The following is an 18,578-nucleotide window of genomic DNA, read 5'->3' as shown; positions in this document are numbered from 1 at the left end:
GTGGATGATGTGTTCTGCACAGAGAGGGTTGGACAATACTTTGCAGCACCACCAGTGTGCTCTCTGTGTCTGTCCCACACTCCAGCCATTACATTCCTCGCGAATCGCCTGGGCCACTATCTGTGCTTCTGACTTTCTCTACAAAAATGTACAGGAAACTATCGCTGTCATTTGTTAAATTTGTTAATTAACACTTGTCTTTTTTGCTTCATGCCACCCATAGTGGCCATTACACTGCCTCATCACATCTAAAATAATACGAAAAACAACATTAAATATTCTACACACATCCCGAACTGCCCACTGCAAACACAGCAAAATGACACTGCTACGTGGAGCATCATATGGTAATGTGCTCCTTGCTGTTGTATATCGCCCCACCACCTAATTTCTTATGTGCACAACACTTTAGTAATTGAAGATATGAGGTCTTAAGGACCATGATATTAGTAATTACATTAATGGAAGACTGTTTGGGTCACTTAATATTTTTTATTAAGTTAACCTGTTTCAACCTTTGTTGCAGCTCATCTTCAGATACACAAATCTAATTACTGTGAAGCGTACCTTATCAGCAGAGCAAAGATTCAGTTTATTTCAGTCGTCACTCTGCTGGCGAGCTGAGCCTCAGAGCAATTAGATGCATTGATCCAACAATGACCTTTAACGAAGTTCAGAAGCAGTTATTCTCTTAAAACATACCAAGTGACTCAGACCATGTCTTTCTTCATGTTAAGCACTTAAAGTGAACTGAAAATGCTTTATCTTTGAAGTACACATTTTTGTTTCCGAGTGCAACTATAGGTAACGTAAGTAAATACAGAAACTTTTAAAAGTTTACTTATAATGATCTCGCATGAGGATATTTTGAGTCTGATATCATTACAACTGAATACAAGCTCCACATGGACAAAAATGGGAAACCATACTGATACTGGTCTTTTTTTGCAGAACAATTACACAGTACATATCTAAAGTGATACAGTGAAATCACAAAAAAGTCTACATCAAAATTTTTGCCTGCAGATTCTAACTGCCCTGCTTCCCAAATTCAGTGCCTTAGCACCTTGAAGATGGGCCACTTAGAGGAAAATTGGGCGAAGAAGACCGCCCATTTATGCCATCATTTAAAGTGTTACTGGCACATTGTAAGTGACATAACTTCGTGAATGATACATACTAAAAAGTTGATCAGATGCGAGTAGGACTCGCTCTCTGAGGGTTCCGTACCAGTTTATGTATACAGACAGTTCATTCACTACGAGAATCTAGAATCCCCTGACACTGATCTGTTAAGGTACCATCCCTGGGAATTCCAGGATTTTCCAGATTGTTTTAATTTTAGAACAGACAGACAGACGGATAACAAATGACAATTTTTTGTGTGATATAATTAAAAATTAACAGTTTTCAGGTATCTTCCTTTACTTGTATTGTGGAACCTTGCTTCTTGCCATATTTCATTCTAGATCAACGGGAAGTACCCAATCAGTGTTCAAGTGACTTTGCATGCAAAAAAATATGTAACATAAATGGCTGTATCTTTTTTGGTTGCACTGAGTTAGACGTTTATGCTATTTACACTGCTGAGGGACCATACACATTACTATATGATTCTGGTCCAAGCTGGGTGGAGCCAGTAGTCAGGTTGCGAGAGGTGTGCTCACTTGTTTGAATGAATGGTGTGTGTTTCTCTTTTTCTGACAAAGGCTGTCACTGAAAGCTTATGTGTAAGTGCCTTATAATTGTGCCTGTCTGCAACTTAGCATGTTATCCTTATAGTAAGCAGCAAATATATTTTCCTACATCGTTTATAATCCTACCTGGAGTTTTCAATGTTTAAATTTTAAAGTAATGTTGACAGAAATGATAATTATAAAAAAATAGGAAGGAGGAAAGGAAGGAAAAGTGTGAGGTGGGTTATTAAGCAATTTCTTCCTCTTGAATTTCCAAAATTTCTTGCTCACTCAACAAACATGATTTATTTGTGGCAGAAATACAGTAAACTGCGAACCCTAACAGATACTTGCACGATATTACATCAATGCAATCACACTGGCTCAGTCGTTCACAACAGCAGCAGTTATGTTTGTTAAGGTTTCTTTTGAAATAATTCTAAAAATTGACAACAGAAGACAGCACCTGTCAAGAGACACATGACGAGATGTCCTTACATTGTTTTCATACTAAATGAGTCCAGTTTTTGAGTGATAGGGCTCGCGCATCAAAACTCACAGCCTGAATTATACTCAGGTGCGTTTTTTGTTAGCAAAAATACGTGGCTCAAGCTATGCTCTGGCTTGGTCTCCATAGTGTCAACCACAGTATCACCTCACTTGGTAATAAATGGCAGAACGAAGACTTGTAACTAGATAAACTGGAAGTGACTCAATTAAGTGCTGATACTTCTGTATGGATTCATGTAATGATTCTGTTTGTAGTGCTTCTTGGATCATAATAGACTAGGGGCAGAGTCTAACTACCAATCAAAACGTACTACATCCTGTATTCAGTCCCAGCCACCACTTACATTCTCAATAAAGATCATCACCTATGGTGGCAGAATACTTCCAGTAACAAGAGTCACATTCATTGTTCCAGTGGTCTTGTCAAAAAGGGAGGAGGAGCAGATAGAGATTTAGGCATTGTCATGCTTTTGGAGTGGGAAAACTGTCCAATAAAGTGGAAGAATCAGCAATGGTTAAAGGCATGAGGACGCATAAGGCAATGGAAACCTATATCTACAAGTCATATGATCTGTAATTGAAAAAAAAAAAAAAAAAAAAAAAAAAAAAAAAAAAAAAAAAAAAAAAAAAGGTCATGATGATCTCTATATCAGCAAAAGATTCCAGATTAGTCCCCCATTCAGATCTCCAGAGTGCCTTCTACATGCATTAACGGTTCTAGCAAGTACTACAAAATGTTCCTTAGATCACAGTGCTTCTCTCAACACCTTGACTTTTTCTGTAATCATTAGCAAAGTGACTATTCAAACATCTTTTACTAGATACACTATTATCCATCTGGGCTTTGAAGTAAAGTGTGTGACACATTGAAGGTGACTATATATTGTGATTAAGCAGCTATCCCATTTCAATGCTTCCAAATATGTGCCTTGCCTTTTGTTGAAGTACTGTTTTAGAATGAGTGTAGGTACAACCCACATGTTTGGGAATTCCATACAGAGTCATTACTTGCTGAACTACAGCAGAAGAGAGGAATCTGACTGTGCTCTGATTAATTTGGGCACTGAGTAATTCTACTGTAGCAGGATTGCTAGGGATCATGCATTGTTTTGCCTAAAATTCAGCCAAACACCAACGGCACGTAAAGCTTCACAGTTGACACTACTTTCAGTTTCCATTTGCCACAGGCAATGTTTGTAACAGAGTAGGTACCTCATCTTAGTGTGTAGTGAAGTCTGAAGTAGCATAAAAAGCTCTCAAAGACACCCTTTATGTCATTACTGCACTGAGTTTTATAAGCTTAGAACCATGAAGATAATTTCTTTAACTAAGTATTTTTGTACATCAAGTGTTCCATCTATGTTAGGAGAAAAAGGAGATGCTGACAGCAACGGCTCATTTATTAGTACAATATTCAAACAATAATCAGCTACTACCAAAATACCAAGATATAAAGGTAGGTGAGATAAAAAGGTTATCCATCACCTTACAAAAGATTTATTAAATTACAAGTTATTTGACAGATTTTCTCACTTCTACTTCAGATACATCTAACTGGACACCAGACACTACCTAACTACATAAATAATATAAGCATGTGCATAAGCCAGTTATCAAGAGAGTCACAAAAGCCAAACCACTCCTATTCCTCAGTCAGGATGGTAAGTGTGAGTGAGTGTGTGTGTGTGTGTGTGGGGGGGGGGGGGGGGGGTGTAGAGGGGAGGGGAGGGCACATGTGATCGCTGCAGTTATTTATTTATGATGCATTTGATGGACCCATTTGCTGAAACAATGGCTAAAGCTTTTGTTACCTGATTAATGACCCAAACTTACCATGCCCAGAACAGCTTGCGAAAGGTGGAATCACCACAGCCTTCAAACAAATTGTGTGATGTTTATGTAGAGAATAGTGGGTTTTTTATATTAAAAAATAAGAAAAAGGAGGGAGCAGATTCCATTTTCCTAAATTTCCGAAAAGCATTTGACACAGTGCCCCTGCTACAGACTGATAAGGGTACAAGCATACAGAAAAGGTATCCAGATATGTGAATACCTCGTAACACTTTTTAAGTAACAGAATCCAGTATGTTGTCCTCAATTGCAAGTGTTCCTGGAGTGCCCCAGGGATATGAGATAGCACCGCTATTAGTTTCTACATATATAAGGGTTGGAACTTAAATAGTGACAACTAATTATTCACAACCAATACAAAAGAATTACATGTTTGCGCCTGTTACCGTCCTTGAAAGTAGTCACTAGCATTCTGTAGAAACCGTTGCCAGCAATGTGGAAGTCATAGTATACCATTAGCAGAGCCTGTTCTGTTGATGGTGGGAATGGAACGGTCTACTGCCTGTCAAATCACCAGAACAGTTCTGAAGTGAATGACACGAAGTGGTTCTTTCACCTTCAGAATCAAATCAAAGTCGCAAGGACTTAAGTCCGGGAAGTATGGTGGGTTGTACAGTACTTCCCAGTTCCATCAACCGAACAGAGCAGCCACAGTTTGCATTGTATGCACCCGTGCATTGTCATGCAAAATGATGGGTGGGTTGCGCAGAAAGAGTCATCGCTTCTTTCGCAAAGCTGGTTGCGGGTGATGCTCCAAAAGCGAACAGTTAACATTGTGCATTGAGGGTCTGCCGTCAAGGAAAGTAATGCGTTAGGATAATACTGTCACAGTCATACACGAGAATCACCATAACTTTAGAATGCTCCATTCACACAATCAACAGAACAGGCTCTGCTAACGGTACACTACACCTTCCACATCGCTGGCAACAGGTTCTACACAACGCTGGTGACTACTTTGAAGGACAGTAACAGGCGCACGCATGTAACTCTTTTGTATCGGTTGTGAATAAATAGTTGCCACTAATTAAGTTCCAACCCTCGTATAATGATATGGTCGACAGGGTGAGCAGCAATCTGGAACTGTTTGCTGATGATGCTGTGGTTGCACGAAAGTGTAGTCGTTGAGTGACTGTAGGATGATACAAGGTGACCTACACAAAATTTCTAGTTGGTGTGATGAATGGCAAGCAGTCTGCTCTACACGTAGAAAAATGTAAGTTAATGCTGATCAGTATGAAAAACAATCCTGTAATATTTGAATACGGCATTAGTAGTCTGCTACTCCACACCATCGTATCAATTAAATAACTAGGCATAACACTGCAAAGAGATATGAAGTGCAATGAGCATACAAGGACTGTAGTAGGGAAGGCGAATAGTCAACTTCGGTTTATTCAGAGATTTTTAGGAAAGTGTAGTTCACCTGTAAGGGAGACTGCACAGTAACCCATACACTTGTGTTTGGGATGCGCACCTAGTAAGATCAAAGAAAGACATTGACACAATTAAGAGGTGCCACATTTGTTTCCGGTAAATTGAAACAACATGCAAGCATTACGGAGATGCTTTGAAAACTAAAATGGGAATCCCTGGAGGGAAGGGGACATTCTTTTCATTGAGCACTAATGAGAAAATTTAGAGAAATGGCACTTGAAGTTGACTGTAGAAAGATTCTACTCCCGCCTCCGTACATTTTGAGGAAGAAGCATGAAGATTAGAGAAATTAGAGCTCGTACACAGGCATTTGGAAGGCTGTTTTTCCTCACTCTGTATTCAAGTGGAACAGAAAAGAAAATGACTAGTAGGGTTACACGGTGCCCTCTGCACCCAACATATGGTGACTTGCAGAGTATGTACGTAGATGCAGATGTAGATTTATGTTACATAGTGTATTCAAGTCATGAAATGGAACATACCCATAACATCTACTTCATTGTTATCCTCATCCTGTTGATTCTCAGCATCTATATCAGGACCTTCGTTACCATCATCATAGCCAGAAAGCTCCTGCAAACAAGAAAAATTAAAAACTATATTTGTAGCTTTGTTAGTCTCACTTACCTTTACTGATATTGAAATAACAAATTAAGAAAAAGATGCACGATCACGAGCTATCAGACAAATAGTGTGTTGAGCACCTTTCATATTCTTACCGGATCATCTCTTTCATAGCCCTCCATAATGAAGCCGACACCATTGTCAGCTTCCTCATCAAATTCAGGACCATCATCTGGTTCCTCTATTTCCTGCATAAAAACAGACCCTATAAGATTTATGCAAACAGTATGTAGGTTTTTCGCTATGTCATACATGTATTTATGTTGCCAGTTTATCCACCCTTTTTTAATATAACAATGAAGTTGAGTTGACTCAATAGGCTGCTCAATTCTAATACTGATGTTATAAAGTCAAAAGCTAGACAAGTCTCTGAACTGTTGCATGTTTATGTGCCACACATCCATCACCTGTGAGTGAGTGGCTGTCTTTGATAGTATTGTTTGACTTCTGTTGATATTTTAGCACACATTTAGTTAGATGTGTGGCAGAAGCATGTTAGTGAAACAAAAATTACATTTTACAGTTTAATGGGATGAGTTGTATGACTTACCATATGAAGAAATTGGTCTTTCATTTTGATCTGTTCCAGTCAGTTCTAATATATGACAATGAGACAAACTGTGCAACTATGATAAGCAAAAATAAAATTTCCCAATTGAAAGAAATCTGTTGGTTATAATGAAATGTGGATGTAGAATGAATGCTGTATATGATAAAAGAAAGGAACTGCTGATTTCTTGACAACCATTAAGAATGTGCTATACAATTATATAACCATACAGACTGACAGAAAATGGCCGAACAAAATTCTTCCCTTGATAACTCATGAAAACAATGGTCACTTTATATATAAACTGGAAAAGAAGTACATTTTAGCAAATAAAGATATTTTTAATTTTATTTTCTTCATTAATAGCCTTTCAAAGTAGAAAAACAGTATATTAATGACAGCCATTTCTTGACCTTAATGCACATCTTGACTCTTCTCAAACCTTTGAAACGTCTTGATCATGTCAGGGGTTACAGAATACGATAAACAAATGATTAAATGAAATTGATATCAAAAGCAGACATGAAAGGATAACAAATGTGGAAGCTAAATTCATGCCAACTGCACAGTGAATAGTAGCTGGCAGTGGCAATGTGTTTGAGTGGAATTAGGGGCAGGGTGTGGATCTGAAGGGATTACAACACTGGACTGTGTGTTAGCAACTTGAAGTGCTGAAAGAGGAGGGGATTACAAGTAGCTATGGGAAGAAAGTTCACTCTTCTAACACCGCAGCACACCAGCAATACTTTTCGAGAGAGATAAGTCACTAGACACAATGACACAAACATTTAACTAAATGTGACAATCATCTGTATGACACTTAATTACAATTATACAAATCTCTTGAACAAAAAATTTTTTACTGGTTTATTTAATGAGATCATGATAGATATTACATGAGAAGAAGGTATGTTAGAGCAGCATCCTTTTTACACTGAGGCCAGTGTAAATGAAACACTATCACCAATAGAACAAGGATTGATAATTAACTTTAATACATCCTTTTTGAAGAAACTATATCACATAAACCTATTCTTCATGACACCTGGAACTGGTATGACATTAAAGAAGGAAGATTTGTGTAGGAAAAAAGTAATCACTTTCGAGTTGGATGCAGACAGTGAAATTATATGATGTTCTTAAACAAATGGATGATGTCTGTAAGAGCACAAGGTGATACAGTGGTAAATATGTACTCCATACAAATATCTTACAAAAAATGCAGCTCTTTCATACAGACAGTCACCTGTCTCTGTAACTATATTGTATTACTGCCCTGTTCTGTGTCACTATATCAAACCTCTATTGTAATGCTTTTACTGTTACTATTGAATATCAAAGTATAAAATATGGTTGCACAAAACAATCAAATCACATTAATACAATAATTTTTTTTCTAAATTCAGGTAGAGTACAGAGACAAGGTAAAAATTCCTGGATATCACGATTAAAAAATATGCTTTTTCCCATGCGAAAATACACTTTTTCCATGCTAAGTGACAGTCAGTTTTCCATAAATTTTCCCTCAGAACTGTAAAACTTATCAATCCTTTGAATGGTTAATGTTCTATACACTCGCGTAGAACCTCCTGGGAAAAAAAGAAAAGACGGGGGAGAGAAATTATAGAAAGACTTTTAATTAAAAAAAAGGAGAGAAGTTTTGGAAAGACCTTTGATTTGCAGCAACATATACGGTGCATATTTTCGTATTACGATAGTATAAATTTGAATTACACCAAACACAGCGCATTAGTTTCTGGAGCGCTGAAACTGAGATTACGACATCCTTTTCTAATACAATCATATCTCATGCCATGTGATCTTGACAGCCAATGACAGCAGATATTCAGAACATAGAACACGTGTTATAGTCAGCCAATAGCAAGGATACTGGTTATGTAGCGCGAACACATAAAGAAGAAAATTTAATGGTTTACATTAATATACATAGTATAGCTAAAAGAAATGCTAAGCGTCCACATATAATATTGGTCTCTAAGATTAACAAGCTACAAGAGAAGCTAAGCCTTCACATGTAATATTGATCTTTTTTTGCGTGTGTAATACTTTAAGATACATAACACAAATGTGCCAGTAATTTAAAATTATGACTTAAATGTCTGGTCTTCAGGATTCCAAAATTCTTTTAAGTGGCTGGTCCTCACAGTGTTCAGTTTTAAATGCTCTGTGATTTAGAAATTCATCCTACTTTCTCACACGTAACATAATTCATCTTGCGAAAAAAGAAATTTATTATGAAAATAACGCTTTTCGAACCACCATTCGCAATACTATCCGGAGACTGTTAGAAATAGGTTTGATTTAGCCCTTGCCAGAAATTGTCAGAAAACAAGCATTATTCCGCGTGCGCAGCTGCAGTGGTGTAGGAAGTCCGCATGTTCCTATGTATAAAGCACTAAGAGAGCTTACATTACACCATAAAAGAAACAGGGCATCGGAGGATACTCCCAAGAGCATCAGAATTACGTAAACCATACTAAAATGTATAATCAGCTTGAAGTACACATTGGTTTTTTCCCCGATTCACAATGAAGTAGGTCCCATCTGATATTAGCTTTTCAGTGTGGTTTTTTGGACGTAAATTTTCTTGGAGTACCAGTACAATAAGATCTCATTTTTTGTTCTTTATTATGGCATAATGCCATACGTGGCAGAAAATGATAACGTGCACTTTGAATTCAGCGAACAGTTGGAACTAGCCAATACTATAGAATGAAACACTTTGTTTCAAATAAAATGATTGCCTTAATAAAGCCAAATTTCTTTAGCAAACTTGCAAAAATAACTTCACTGTTCTGCAAGGCGATTAATGCTAATAACTGCTAATAACTTAGAAATTCAATAAAATCAGAAAACTGAAACTAATAATATACTTTTGGTCTCAGAAATTATGTGAATGTATTTTAATTCACTTGATAGTTCCTGGCCTCAGAAATCCGTTTTATCGGGAGCCATAAACAAAGAGAAGCAGCGAAATCACTTAACGCAAACACAGGTCACGTGGAGACTAACTGCCTCCCCACAACTCAGACAACTCTGCACATGTGCAAATCTGGCAGCTAGGGCGCGCGAGAAAATTTTTTCTCGTTTGCATCTGGCTGCTTGCTGCTGCTGCCGATACAGCTAACAGCCACACTTCATGTAGTGGGAAGCGGGAGAAGGTACTGCTCATACGAGAGTCAGCTGCGCATGCGCATGAGCCCGCTGGCAACTGGTCAAACGAATCGAATGTGAACAGTTGTGAGGTCAAGCTCATAGCAAGCAGTTTATTATTATTATGAAGAATTGTTATGAAGAATTACATACTATCTTGTGCTACTGTGCATCACCTCAACACCTGGCCATGTGCACACGCCATTCCAGCTTCAGTTTTATTACAATAACACTAAGTCAGCCACAGAATCACTTCTGTATGGATCTGTTGACAGTATATCTTTGTGAAGTGTAAATGAATGCAAAGTTTCAAACAACAGGGAAAACTGCTAATTAGCTTTTGAAATTGTACCAGCTTATTTTAGTGAACTGTTCATTTGATTTTAACAACATAAAAAAATTACAACTACAAATGATAATTTAGAGTAAAAGCTGCACTATATCATTACAAGTTGTTCAAAGAATTATTACAATTAAATTAAAAACTGATTTAATTAAAAATGTACAAATTTAGCAAATAATTTAGGCAAAAATCACATGTGAGTTTCTACAAGCAACAATTTCACGCATGTACGTATGCACGCATGCACACACACCATTTCAGAAGTGATGGTCAATAATTCACACATGGAAAGTACATGCCAAAAGCAGCTAAAAACCTCCAACAAACATGGATCCACAAATCAACCATTGCCGAGGTATCGCATTAATCCAAATTGGGAACTAACTGTAGGTGGCTTATTCATAACACACTTCTGAGAAAATGGTGGATCGCTGTCTTGGTTGCATTGTATGTGTAGCAACAACTACCTAAGAGCATTAAAAATGACAACATACCATTAATGCCAAATGGTATACAACTATATTGCTTCTGCAATCCATCATTGAGATAAGAAAAAACAACTGAAAACTTTCTATATCTACATCTACACACTGCAAGCCATTGTATGGCACATGGTGGAAGCTACCCTGTACCACCACCAGTCATTTCCTTTGCTTCATTTATCTATCATTATGAGACTGTCGGGTATAACACAGCATGTCATACAACTGATTATTTGATAAAGAAAAGTATCTAATTAATGCCTCAGTGCCCAAATTCATATGATTTATTCCCTAAAAACTTTTTTGTTATTTACATCAAACAAAAAATGTGTAGAGAGCAATTTTCATCATCTCAAGTTGAATCCTTCCATAACAATGTTTTCATGTACCAACATCAGAGTGGAAAAAATTTCCAGGATTTGTTCTAAAACTGAAGTGTATAAATTTATATTTGTAAACAAAATAATTCCGAAAAACAATAAAATGATGTATACTAAAAAATCATATTCTTTCACGGATTCTGTAAAGACTTAAAAGGCAACTCTCATACCTCTGTGTTTGCTAACTCAGAATGAAGGACCGAAACTTGCAGCACCTGTAAAGCTACAAAGACATGCTCAATTTTCACATGTCAATAAGTCATTTGTAGATTTGACTGAATCACTAACAAATCTTCCCAGTTATGCTTCGTTTGTTTGCATAAAGTGCTCAATATAGGTGTTATTAGCACTGATTGGAGAATTCATATAAATGATATTCACACCCCAAACTTCCAATGTGCACATGTGTGTCAGTAAGATTTCACAAGATGCTGTTAACACCTTGCTCACAAAAGCTCCGTACTGTCTTGATGCAACCCTTTGTACTGGGAGCTGTGCAGGACACAAGCCACACATTTATTTTCTTATGGCATTTACTTCAATTAAAGTAAAGGTATGTTCATGGAACTGAAGGCTCCATACAATATGGGAAGTCAATGGCTGAGTTCATCATGTAATGGACCTTATATTATGCTTAAATAATGTCATTAGCACTGAGCAATGAATTTACAAGTTAGGAGTACACAACATCATGCCTCATTGTGAACAAATAGTTCTTACCTCCAAATGTCAAACAAACTTACAAGAGTGTTTTATCGTGCAACAGAATCCATTCTCGAGTAAATATTACAACTGAGAGGAGTACTATATATGGTATGATCATATTGGCAGTGCAACATCTTCACCAACACAATTCATTACTTTGTACAAGGCTTACATTGTTAGGCAAATAACAGCTAAGAAATTGTTGAGTCTGTTACAGTGTTACACACAAAGACAGTGCTAGCATCCAGTAAAAAAATTGAACTATTAATCTGATATGACCAATAAACCCTGAAATAACTTACATCAGAAGAGCTTCACCAGTTATCAAAGTAGTCTCATGAAAAAATTGCGCCATCAGATCAAGTTAAATCCCATTCTCCTAATTAAGAACTGCTATTACTATTACTTGACTGAAAGTGAATACAAAACTAACCCCTTCATCAGCCATTCCTTCTTCATCTTCTACATCTCCCCCTGAAATTGCAGTGTCATCTTCATGGTCATGCTGTGAAGATGTGGGAACCTGGTACTCTACCTCAAGACCAGAATCAGATGTCACTTGTTGGAACATGTCCTGGGAGGCTGAGTCAACAGTCCTTGTACGTTTTGCCTGGAGAAAATTAAAGAAAACTACTATAACAAAAATGAAACACCAAGAAAATTTAGAACAACAGTAAAGTCATACAAATGAGTCACTGCAAGAATAAAAAGAGGATGTAAAAGATGGCAGCTAAGATAAATCACATCCTGGTAATAAAATGATATATTTGGAATTCAAATGAGAATAGAAACTGTATTCCACATCTTTGAATATGTTCCCAAACTGACTGATTTCTAGCTTTCTCATCCAGTTCTAGTAATGACATAGATGAAAAGGGACAAAGCATTTTAGTTAATTATTTTTTATGACAATTATGATTATTCTATGTCCAAAAGCTTAACTGTGGCAATTTCTCAGCTGTAAGGCGAGTGGTTACTCCTCCTTCTACTTCTTCTTCTTCTTCTTCTTCTTCTTCGTTTGCATCTCACCAAAAACTTTTTAGTACCTATTTAGTAATAGATCTGAGGTAAGCCCTGCCATATTCCAATACAGTTGTTGGCGGTTCCTGACTAATCTTGGTTCACACATAATTTTATTCAAGTATTTGAACATGTCTGCCACACTACTGGTATTTTCTATTGCCTGTCAAAAGTCTTTGACTGTGTGAATCACAGCATTCTCTTAAGTAAATTAGAATACTATGGTGTCACTGGCAGGGCTGCAAAATGGTTCAAGTCTTATTTAACAGGAAACACAGGGTGTCGTTGCGAAATACCTGTGGAATAAGCAACCAATCATCATCTGGTTGAAAATTATTAAACATGGTGCTCTTCAAGAGTCCATCTTGGGTCCGTTGCTTTTTCTTGTGTACATTAATGACCTCTCATCTGTTACACTGCCAGATGCTAAGTTTGTTTTGTTTGCAAATGGTATAAACATTCCAATAAATAGCAAGTCACATATAGATATGGCTGCTAATCGAATTTTCCCTGGCACTAATAACTGGTTCAGAGCTAATCCACTGTCATTAAACTTTGAAAAGACCCATGTATGCAGTTTAGAACCTGAAAGAGATTTCCTTCCAGCAGGTGTATATCATCTGAAGACACGCAGATAGAAGAGGTTGGCAGTGTCAATTTTCTGGGAATACAACTCGATACTACAACGTAAATTCAGTTGGGAAGGGCATACCACAGAATTGATGAAGGGCCTAAACAAGTCTGTGTTTCCAACGTAAGTGATACCAGGTGTAGAAAAATATAAACATAAAAAAGCTTGCATATTTTACTTATTTTCATTCTTCTGGGGTAACTCATCAAACAGAACAAAATTTTTAGAGTGCAAAAGTGTGTAAATACAACAATATAGGAAAAGACAGATTGCCTCTTACCGTAAAAAAGATCTGTTAAGTTGCAGACAAGCACAAGTAAAAGACACTTGCACTAAGCTTTCGGCCACAGCCTTCGTCAGCAAAGGAGAAACACACACCATTCCTGTGTGGAGTTTCCATTGTCCTATTTTGCCAAAGGGTTTTTCTTCCATCCTAAATCCTGTGATGTTTTCCTTTGTTACTCTTCCCTGTAGCATTACTCTTCTCATTGTCCATTCTTTTGGCAGTGTAGTTTCAGCTCTCTGAGACTGCAGATGTGTGTGCAAGTTGCGATTGCATGAGTGAGTGTGTGTGTGTGTGTGTGTGTGTGTGTGTGTGTGTACTGCTGACAAAGGCCTTAATGGCTATGATTGTGTGAGTCTCTTTATTGTGCCTACCACGGCTCAGCATTTCCGCTATATGGCGGGTAGCTACTTTCCTTCTCTCATATTGTCCGTTTTTTTTTTTTTTTTTCTTCTTTCCTGTGTTTACTCACTGTCTTCCAACACGCATCTACTTCCAAGCCACACTGTATCAACAATTGTTCGCGCACAACACAGGCTTCATCACTGCACGGATTGTTGATGCAGCATCTGATCCCACAGTTTCTTTCCTTCAATGGTTATATTTATTCCTTAAAGGGTTTCTTAACAATTCTGTATTTATATAAAGCGACTAATTTCAAACCTTGCAGGTTCATTTTCAAGTGTGGCCTACTGAGGCTGCAGTGCCTGATCATAGTATTAAATATCAAAGTGGCAACACATTCTTTATAAATGTTCACAAAATGAATACCACAAAATACACGTGCCTCTTACCAAGCCAAAGTCAAACAGTTGCCACTTTTATGTTTATTATTAGGATCAGCGACAGTCAACACAGCCTCATTAGGCCAAGCTTGAAAATGAACCTGTAAAGTTCAGAACGAGTAGTCTAATGCAACTGCTGCACCTGTCGACAAAATCATTAATAAATGTTTTGGGGAATTTAAAAATGTTCCCAGTTCCCAGTCAACAAAATGTTGAAAATGAAAAGAAGTATTTATTCCTATTGATCCCACTTCATTCCTCATCCTGACGTATTTTAGAGTGTTATTTTCCACACCTGCTCGTGCCACATGAACTTGTGATCCTCGATCTAACCCACCCCTCTCTTCCCGTATCGCACCTCATCCATTCCTTTTCTCCCATATTTCTGTACGTTTTTATGGTATTCATGCCTATTTTTACCTGATTTCATTCGATTTCATGTGTCTTTGCATGTCTTTTATGCATCTTTTCTCTTATCCAGCTCCTCTGACAACCACCAACACCTATTTTGCCCATTTCTGTGTCATTCCCATTTCCTCTACAGCACTCCTGTCGCAATGGACCCTGCTCCATATTTCTGCACCAGTTCAGAAATGTATCCCTTTCCCTGGCTAAAACCAAGACCCACATCCTATTTCTCAAATGTTGCCTAAACCATGGAATTTCCTGAATGGTCTAACCATAAAAATTCCTTTCTCTAGATCCCGTCCCCTCCTTTCACAATGGTCTTCACCTTTTCATATTCTGCCAGTCCCTGGTCCTCACAAACCTGGTACTGCAGAAACACATCTCCATGGCATAGGCATCCCAGAATCACCTCTGCAAGATATTACTACTACTACTACTACTACTACTACTACTACTACTACGCAGTCCCTGCTCCTTACATCACATCTCTGAAATTGAGACCCTTGCTTTCCAGCACCTGGAGGAGCAATTCCAGGTGTCACCTCCATAAGTTATCCAACCTCCTAACATCCTAATGCTGCCTCACGGCACCAATATCCAACTCTTATGCTAACCACGGAGTTCCTCATCATCCACTTCTCATAGCCCCTAATACCTGCCTAACTGACCTCTTCAACTTGCCACATCCCTGCAATGGAAGCACTTCTCTGCCACCAATCTCTACCACCAAAACCAACCTAATTCCAACACTGAACCCTGTCTCTCCCACTTCATACCACCATCCAACCGTGAGCTGCCCACCTCCCACCTAACCACCCAGTGGTCACCTTCCAGGAATTCCATACCTCCAACTTAGCCTCACCACCCTTCCCCATGTCCCTTCCTCGGAAAACCAACCTTTCAGCAGGAGAAAGAATAGCCACACACAACCTCTATTATAAATCCTGACGTAATCATCCTACCTGGAGACAAACATTCCACCACTTTGTTATGAACTGCAGTGACTAACTGGCAGAAGGTCTCCGCCTATTATCTGATTCCTCCAACAACAAACTCTGTCAGAGTGATCCCATCCCAGAAGTCCAACACAACCTCCAGTCGCTGCTTAAAACTTTGGGTCCCTCCCAGAACCTCCCCCCCCCCCCCCCCCCGAATTCATTTCCCTCCTCACCCCTACGACACCCCCACATACCAACCTTCTACATGCTCCCCAAAATCCACAAACCCAACAATGCTGGATGCCCCATTGTGGCTCATCATTGTGCCCCCATTGAAAGAATTCCAGCACTCACTGACCAACACCTCCAACCAATTGTCCATAATCTAGCCTCCCACACCAAAGATACCAATCAATTCCTTCACTGACTCTCCATCATCCTACCACTTTGCTTCCTAGATCCCTACTCTTCACTCTTGGCACCACCTCCCTATACACCAACATCAATCATGCCCATGGTCTTACAGTTATTGAACACTGTCTTTCCCAATGTTCTTCAGACTCCAAACCCACAACCTCATTCCCCATATACCTTATTAACTTTATCCTAACCAATGAATACTTCTCCTTTTACAGAAAAGTTCAGGAACAAATCCACAGCACAGCCATGTGCACCCACATGGCCCCCTCCTATGCCAACCAGTTTGTAGGCCATCTGGAGGAGACCTTTTTAGCCTTCCAAAATGCCAAACCCTTAGTCTGGTTCAGGTTCACTGATGATATCTTCATGATCTGGACTCAGGCCCAAGACATCTTATCTTCATTCCTTCACAACATTAACACATTCTCTCCCATCCACTGCACCTGGTCCTCCTCAACCTAGACCACCTCCTCTCTGATGGCTCCACCCACACCTCTGTACTAGACATGGGGGATCCGCTCCTGAACTGATTCATAGAGTTGAATCTTTCAAAGGAGTGAACAATCAGTGATTCAGAAAAAAAGAACGGTAGCTCCAAACGTTTCCCACAGCAGAGAGAGAGAGAGAGAGTAGGAGCATATCAGCGGGACCTCTGCTGTTCAGAGCACACTGCACGCCACACAACACAGCCAGCGCCGGCCTCTGCCCTGCTTCTGCCTTGGCTGCCTGCATTGTGGAGCGCCCCATTGGATTTTGTGTTTCACATATGCCGTGCCGTCTCTGTGCTTCCTCTGCCGCGTGCAGTGTCTGGCGCACCTTAACTTAGGCCGGTATTTCACTATCAAATTTCTTTGTCAAAGATTTGATCAAAGATGTGATCAAATATTCTGTCAAATATATTTGACAAAGATCTTTGACGTAGTGCTAGAAGGGGTATTACACTGTCATCAAATTTTTCGTCAAAGTTCAAGATGGCTGACAACAACTTGTTATTAACCGCAGCAGTTGTTCGTACCCCAATTGCATTGTGTGCACATGTGGAAAAGAAGTGGGGGAAAAAATGGAACCATACATACGAGGTTGACAGTCTTAAAAGTCCTGGGATTACAACTTGATAATAAATTCAGTTGGGAGTAGCGCATCCCAGAACTGCAGAAACGCCTTAACAAATCTGTTTGCAATTCGAGTGTTAGCAGACATAGGCAACATAAAAATGAAAAAGCTTGCATACTTTCATTCCATAATGTCATGTGGTATAATATTTTGGGGTAAATCTTCAAGTCAAACAAAAGTTTTCAGAGTCCAAAAGCGTGTAATACGTATTATTTGTGGAGTAAATTCACGGACGTCCTGTAGAAACCTCTCAAAGAACTGGGTATACTAACTACTGCCTCTCAGTATATTTACTCCTTAATGAAATTTTTCGTAAATAATATATCTCTTTTTCCAACAAACAACTCAGTTCATACACACAATACCAGGAACAAAAATGATCCACACAAGGACTTAAAAGCACTTACTTTAGAGTTCAAAAAGAGGTCCACTACACAGGAACACTCATCTTCAATAATTTGCCAGCAAACATAAAAAATTTAGTTACAAATAAAGATCAGTTTAAAAGGAGCCTGAAAGACTTACTAGTGGCCAACTCCTACTCCATTGACGAAATTTTTAATAGAAACAAATGATGTATTGTATTTATTCATACTATTAGTATTGTTATTTCAGCTTAAAAAAATTGACATGTTCCACATCCACGAGGATCTCCTCAGCACGGATCTATGGAACGAAAAACTAATCTAATCTGGGTGAAGCCGTGGGTTTTACGACGACACGATAAAAGCATTCAACAAAACTTCTTACGTGAGCTTACAGTGGAAGACGTCAAGTGGTTCATCAATTACTTAAGAATGGATGAGCATACATTCCTGTATGTGCTTAGTGAAGTGCATCCTCATATCACAAAGCACAATATTCACTTAAGAACTGTTCCATCTTCAGAAGACAGGCTCACTGTAACACTCCAATTCCTTGCTTCAGGAGAGGGTTATGTTAGGTTAGGTTAGGTTAGGTTAGGTTAGGTTAGGTTAGGTCAGGTTAGGTTAGGTCAGGTTAGGTCAGGTCTCGTCTCCAATTTTCTTATTTTATTTTTGTATTCAGGGTGCCTCACGTTGTAAAGCGCCTCATCAGCTTCATACATCTCTATTAATTTTGTAGTTGTCGGCACACACCAATTGTATTTACCGGCAATGTTTATAAAAACACTACAGACGACAGAACGCTGCAGCGATGCTAGCGCTCCATGTGGTAACATGTCACATTGCCGTGCCTTAGCATCGCATTCCGTTGGTGATCATTCCA

The 18,578-nt window shown here is 38.6% G+C and overlaps 1 protein-coding gene across 2 annotated transcripts in view; it reads right to left on the bottom strand.

The window, feature by feature from the left end:
- The window catches only part of LOC126162069 (nucleoprotein TPR-like), a 280,494-nt gene that overhangs the window by 51,948 nt on the left and 209,968 nt on the right, over positions 1-18,578 (bottom strand). For both annotated transcript variants that reach the window (XM_049918330.1, XM_049918331.1), the window contains exons 28-30: positions 12,166-12,342; positions 6,194-6,286; positions 5,957-6,047 (exon numbers count right to left, since the gene is read on the bottom strand). In XM_049918330.1, the coding sequence (XP_049774287.1) occupies positions 5,957-6,047; positions 6,194-6,286; positions 12,166-12,342 (361 nt within the window). The remainder of the gene's footprint in view (positions 1-5,956; positions 6,048-6,193; positions 6,287-12,165; positions 12,343-18,578) is intronic.

The sequence above is a fragment of the Schistocerca cancellata genome, chromosome 2 (assembly GCF_023864275.1).
Source record: "Schistocerca cancellata isolate TAMUIC-IGC-003103 chromosome 2, iqSchCanc2.1, whole genome shotgun sequence".
NCBI classification, from domain to species: domain Eukaryota; kingdom Metazoa; phylum Arthropoda; class Insecta; order Orthoptera; family Acrididae; genus Schistocerca; species Schistocerca cancellata.
The sequence above is the reverse complement of the archived record's forward strand: the minus strand, read 5'-3'. Positions and strand labels throughout refer to the sequence as shown.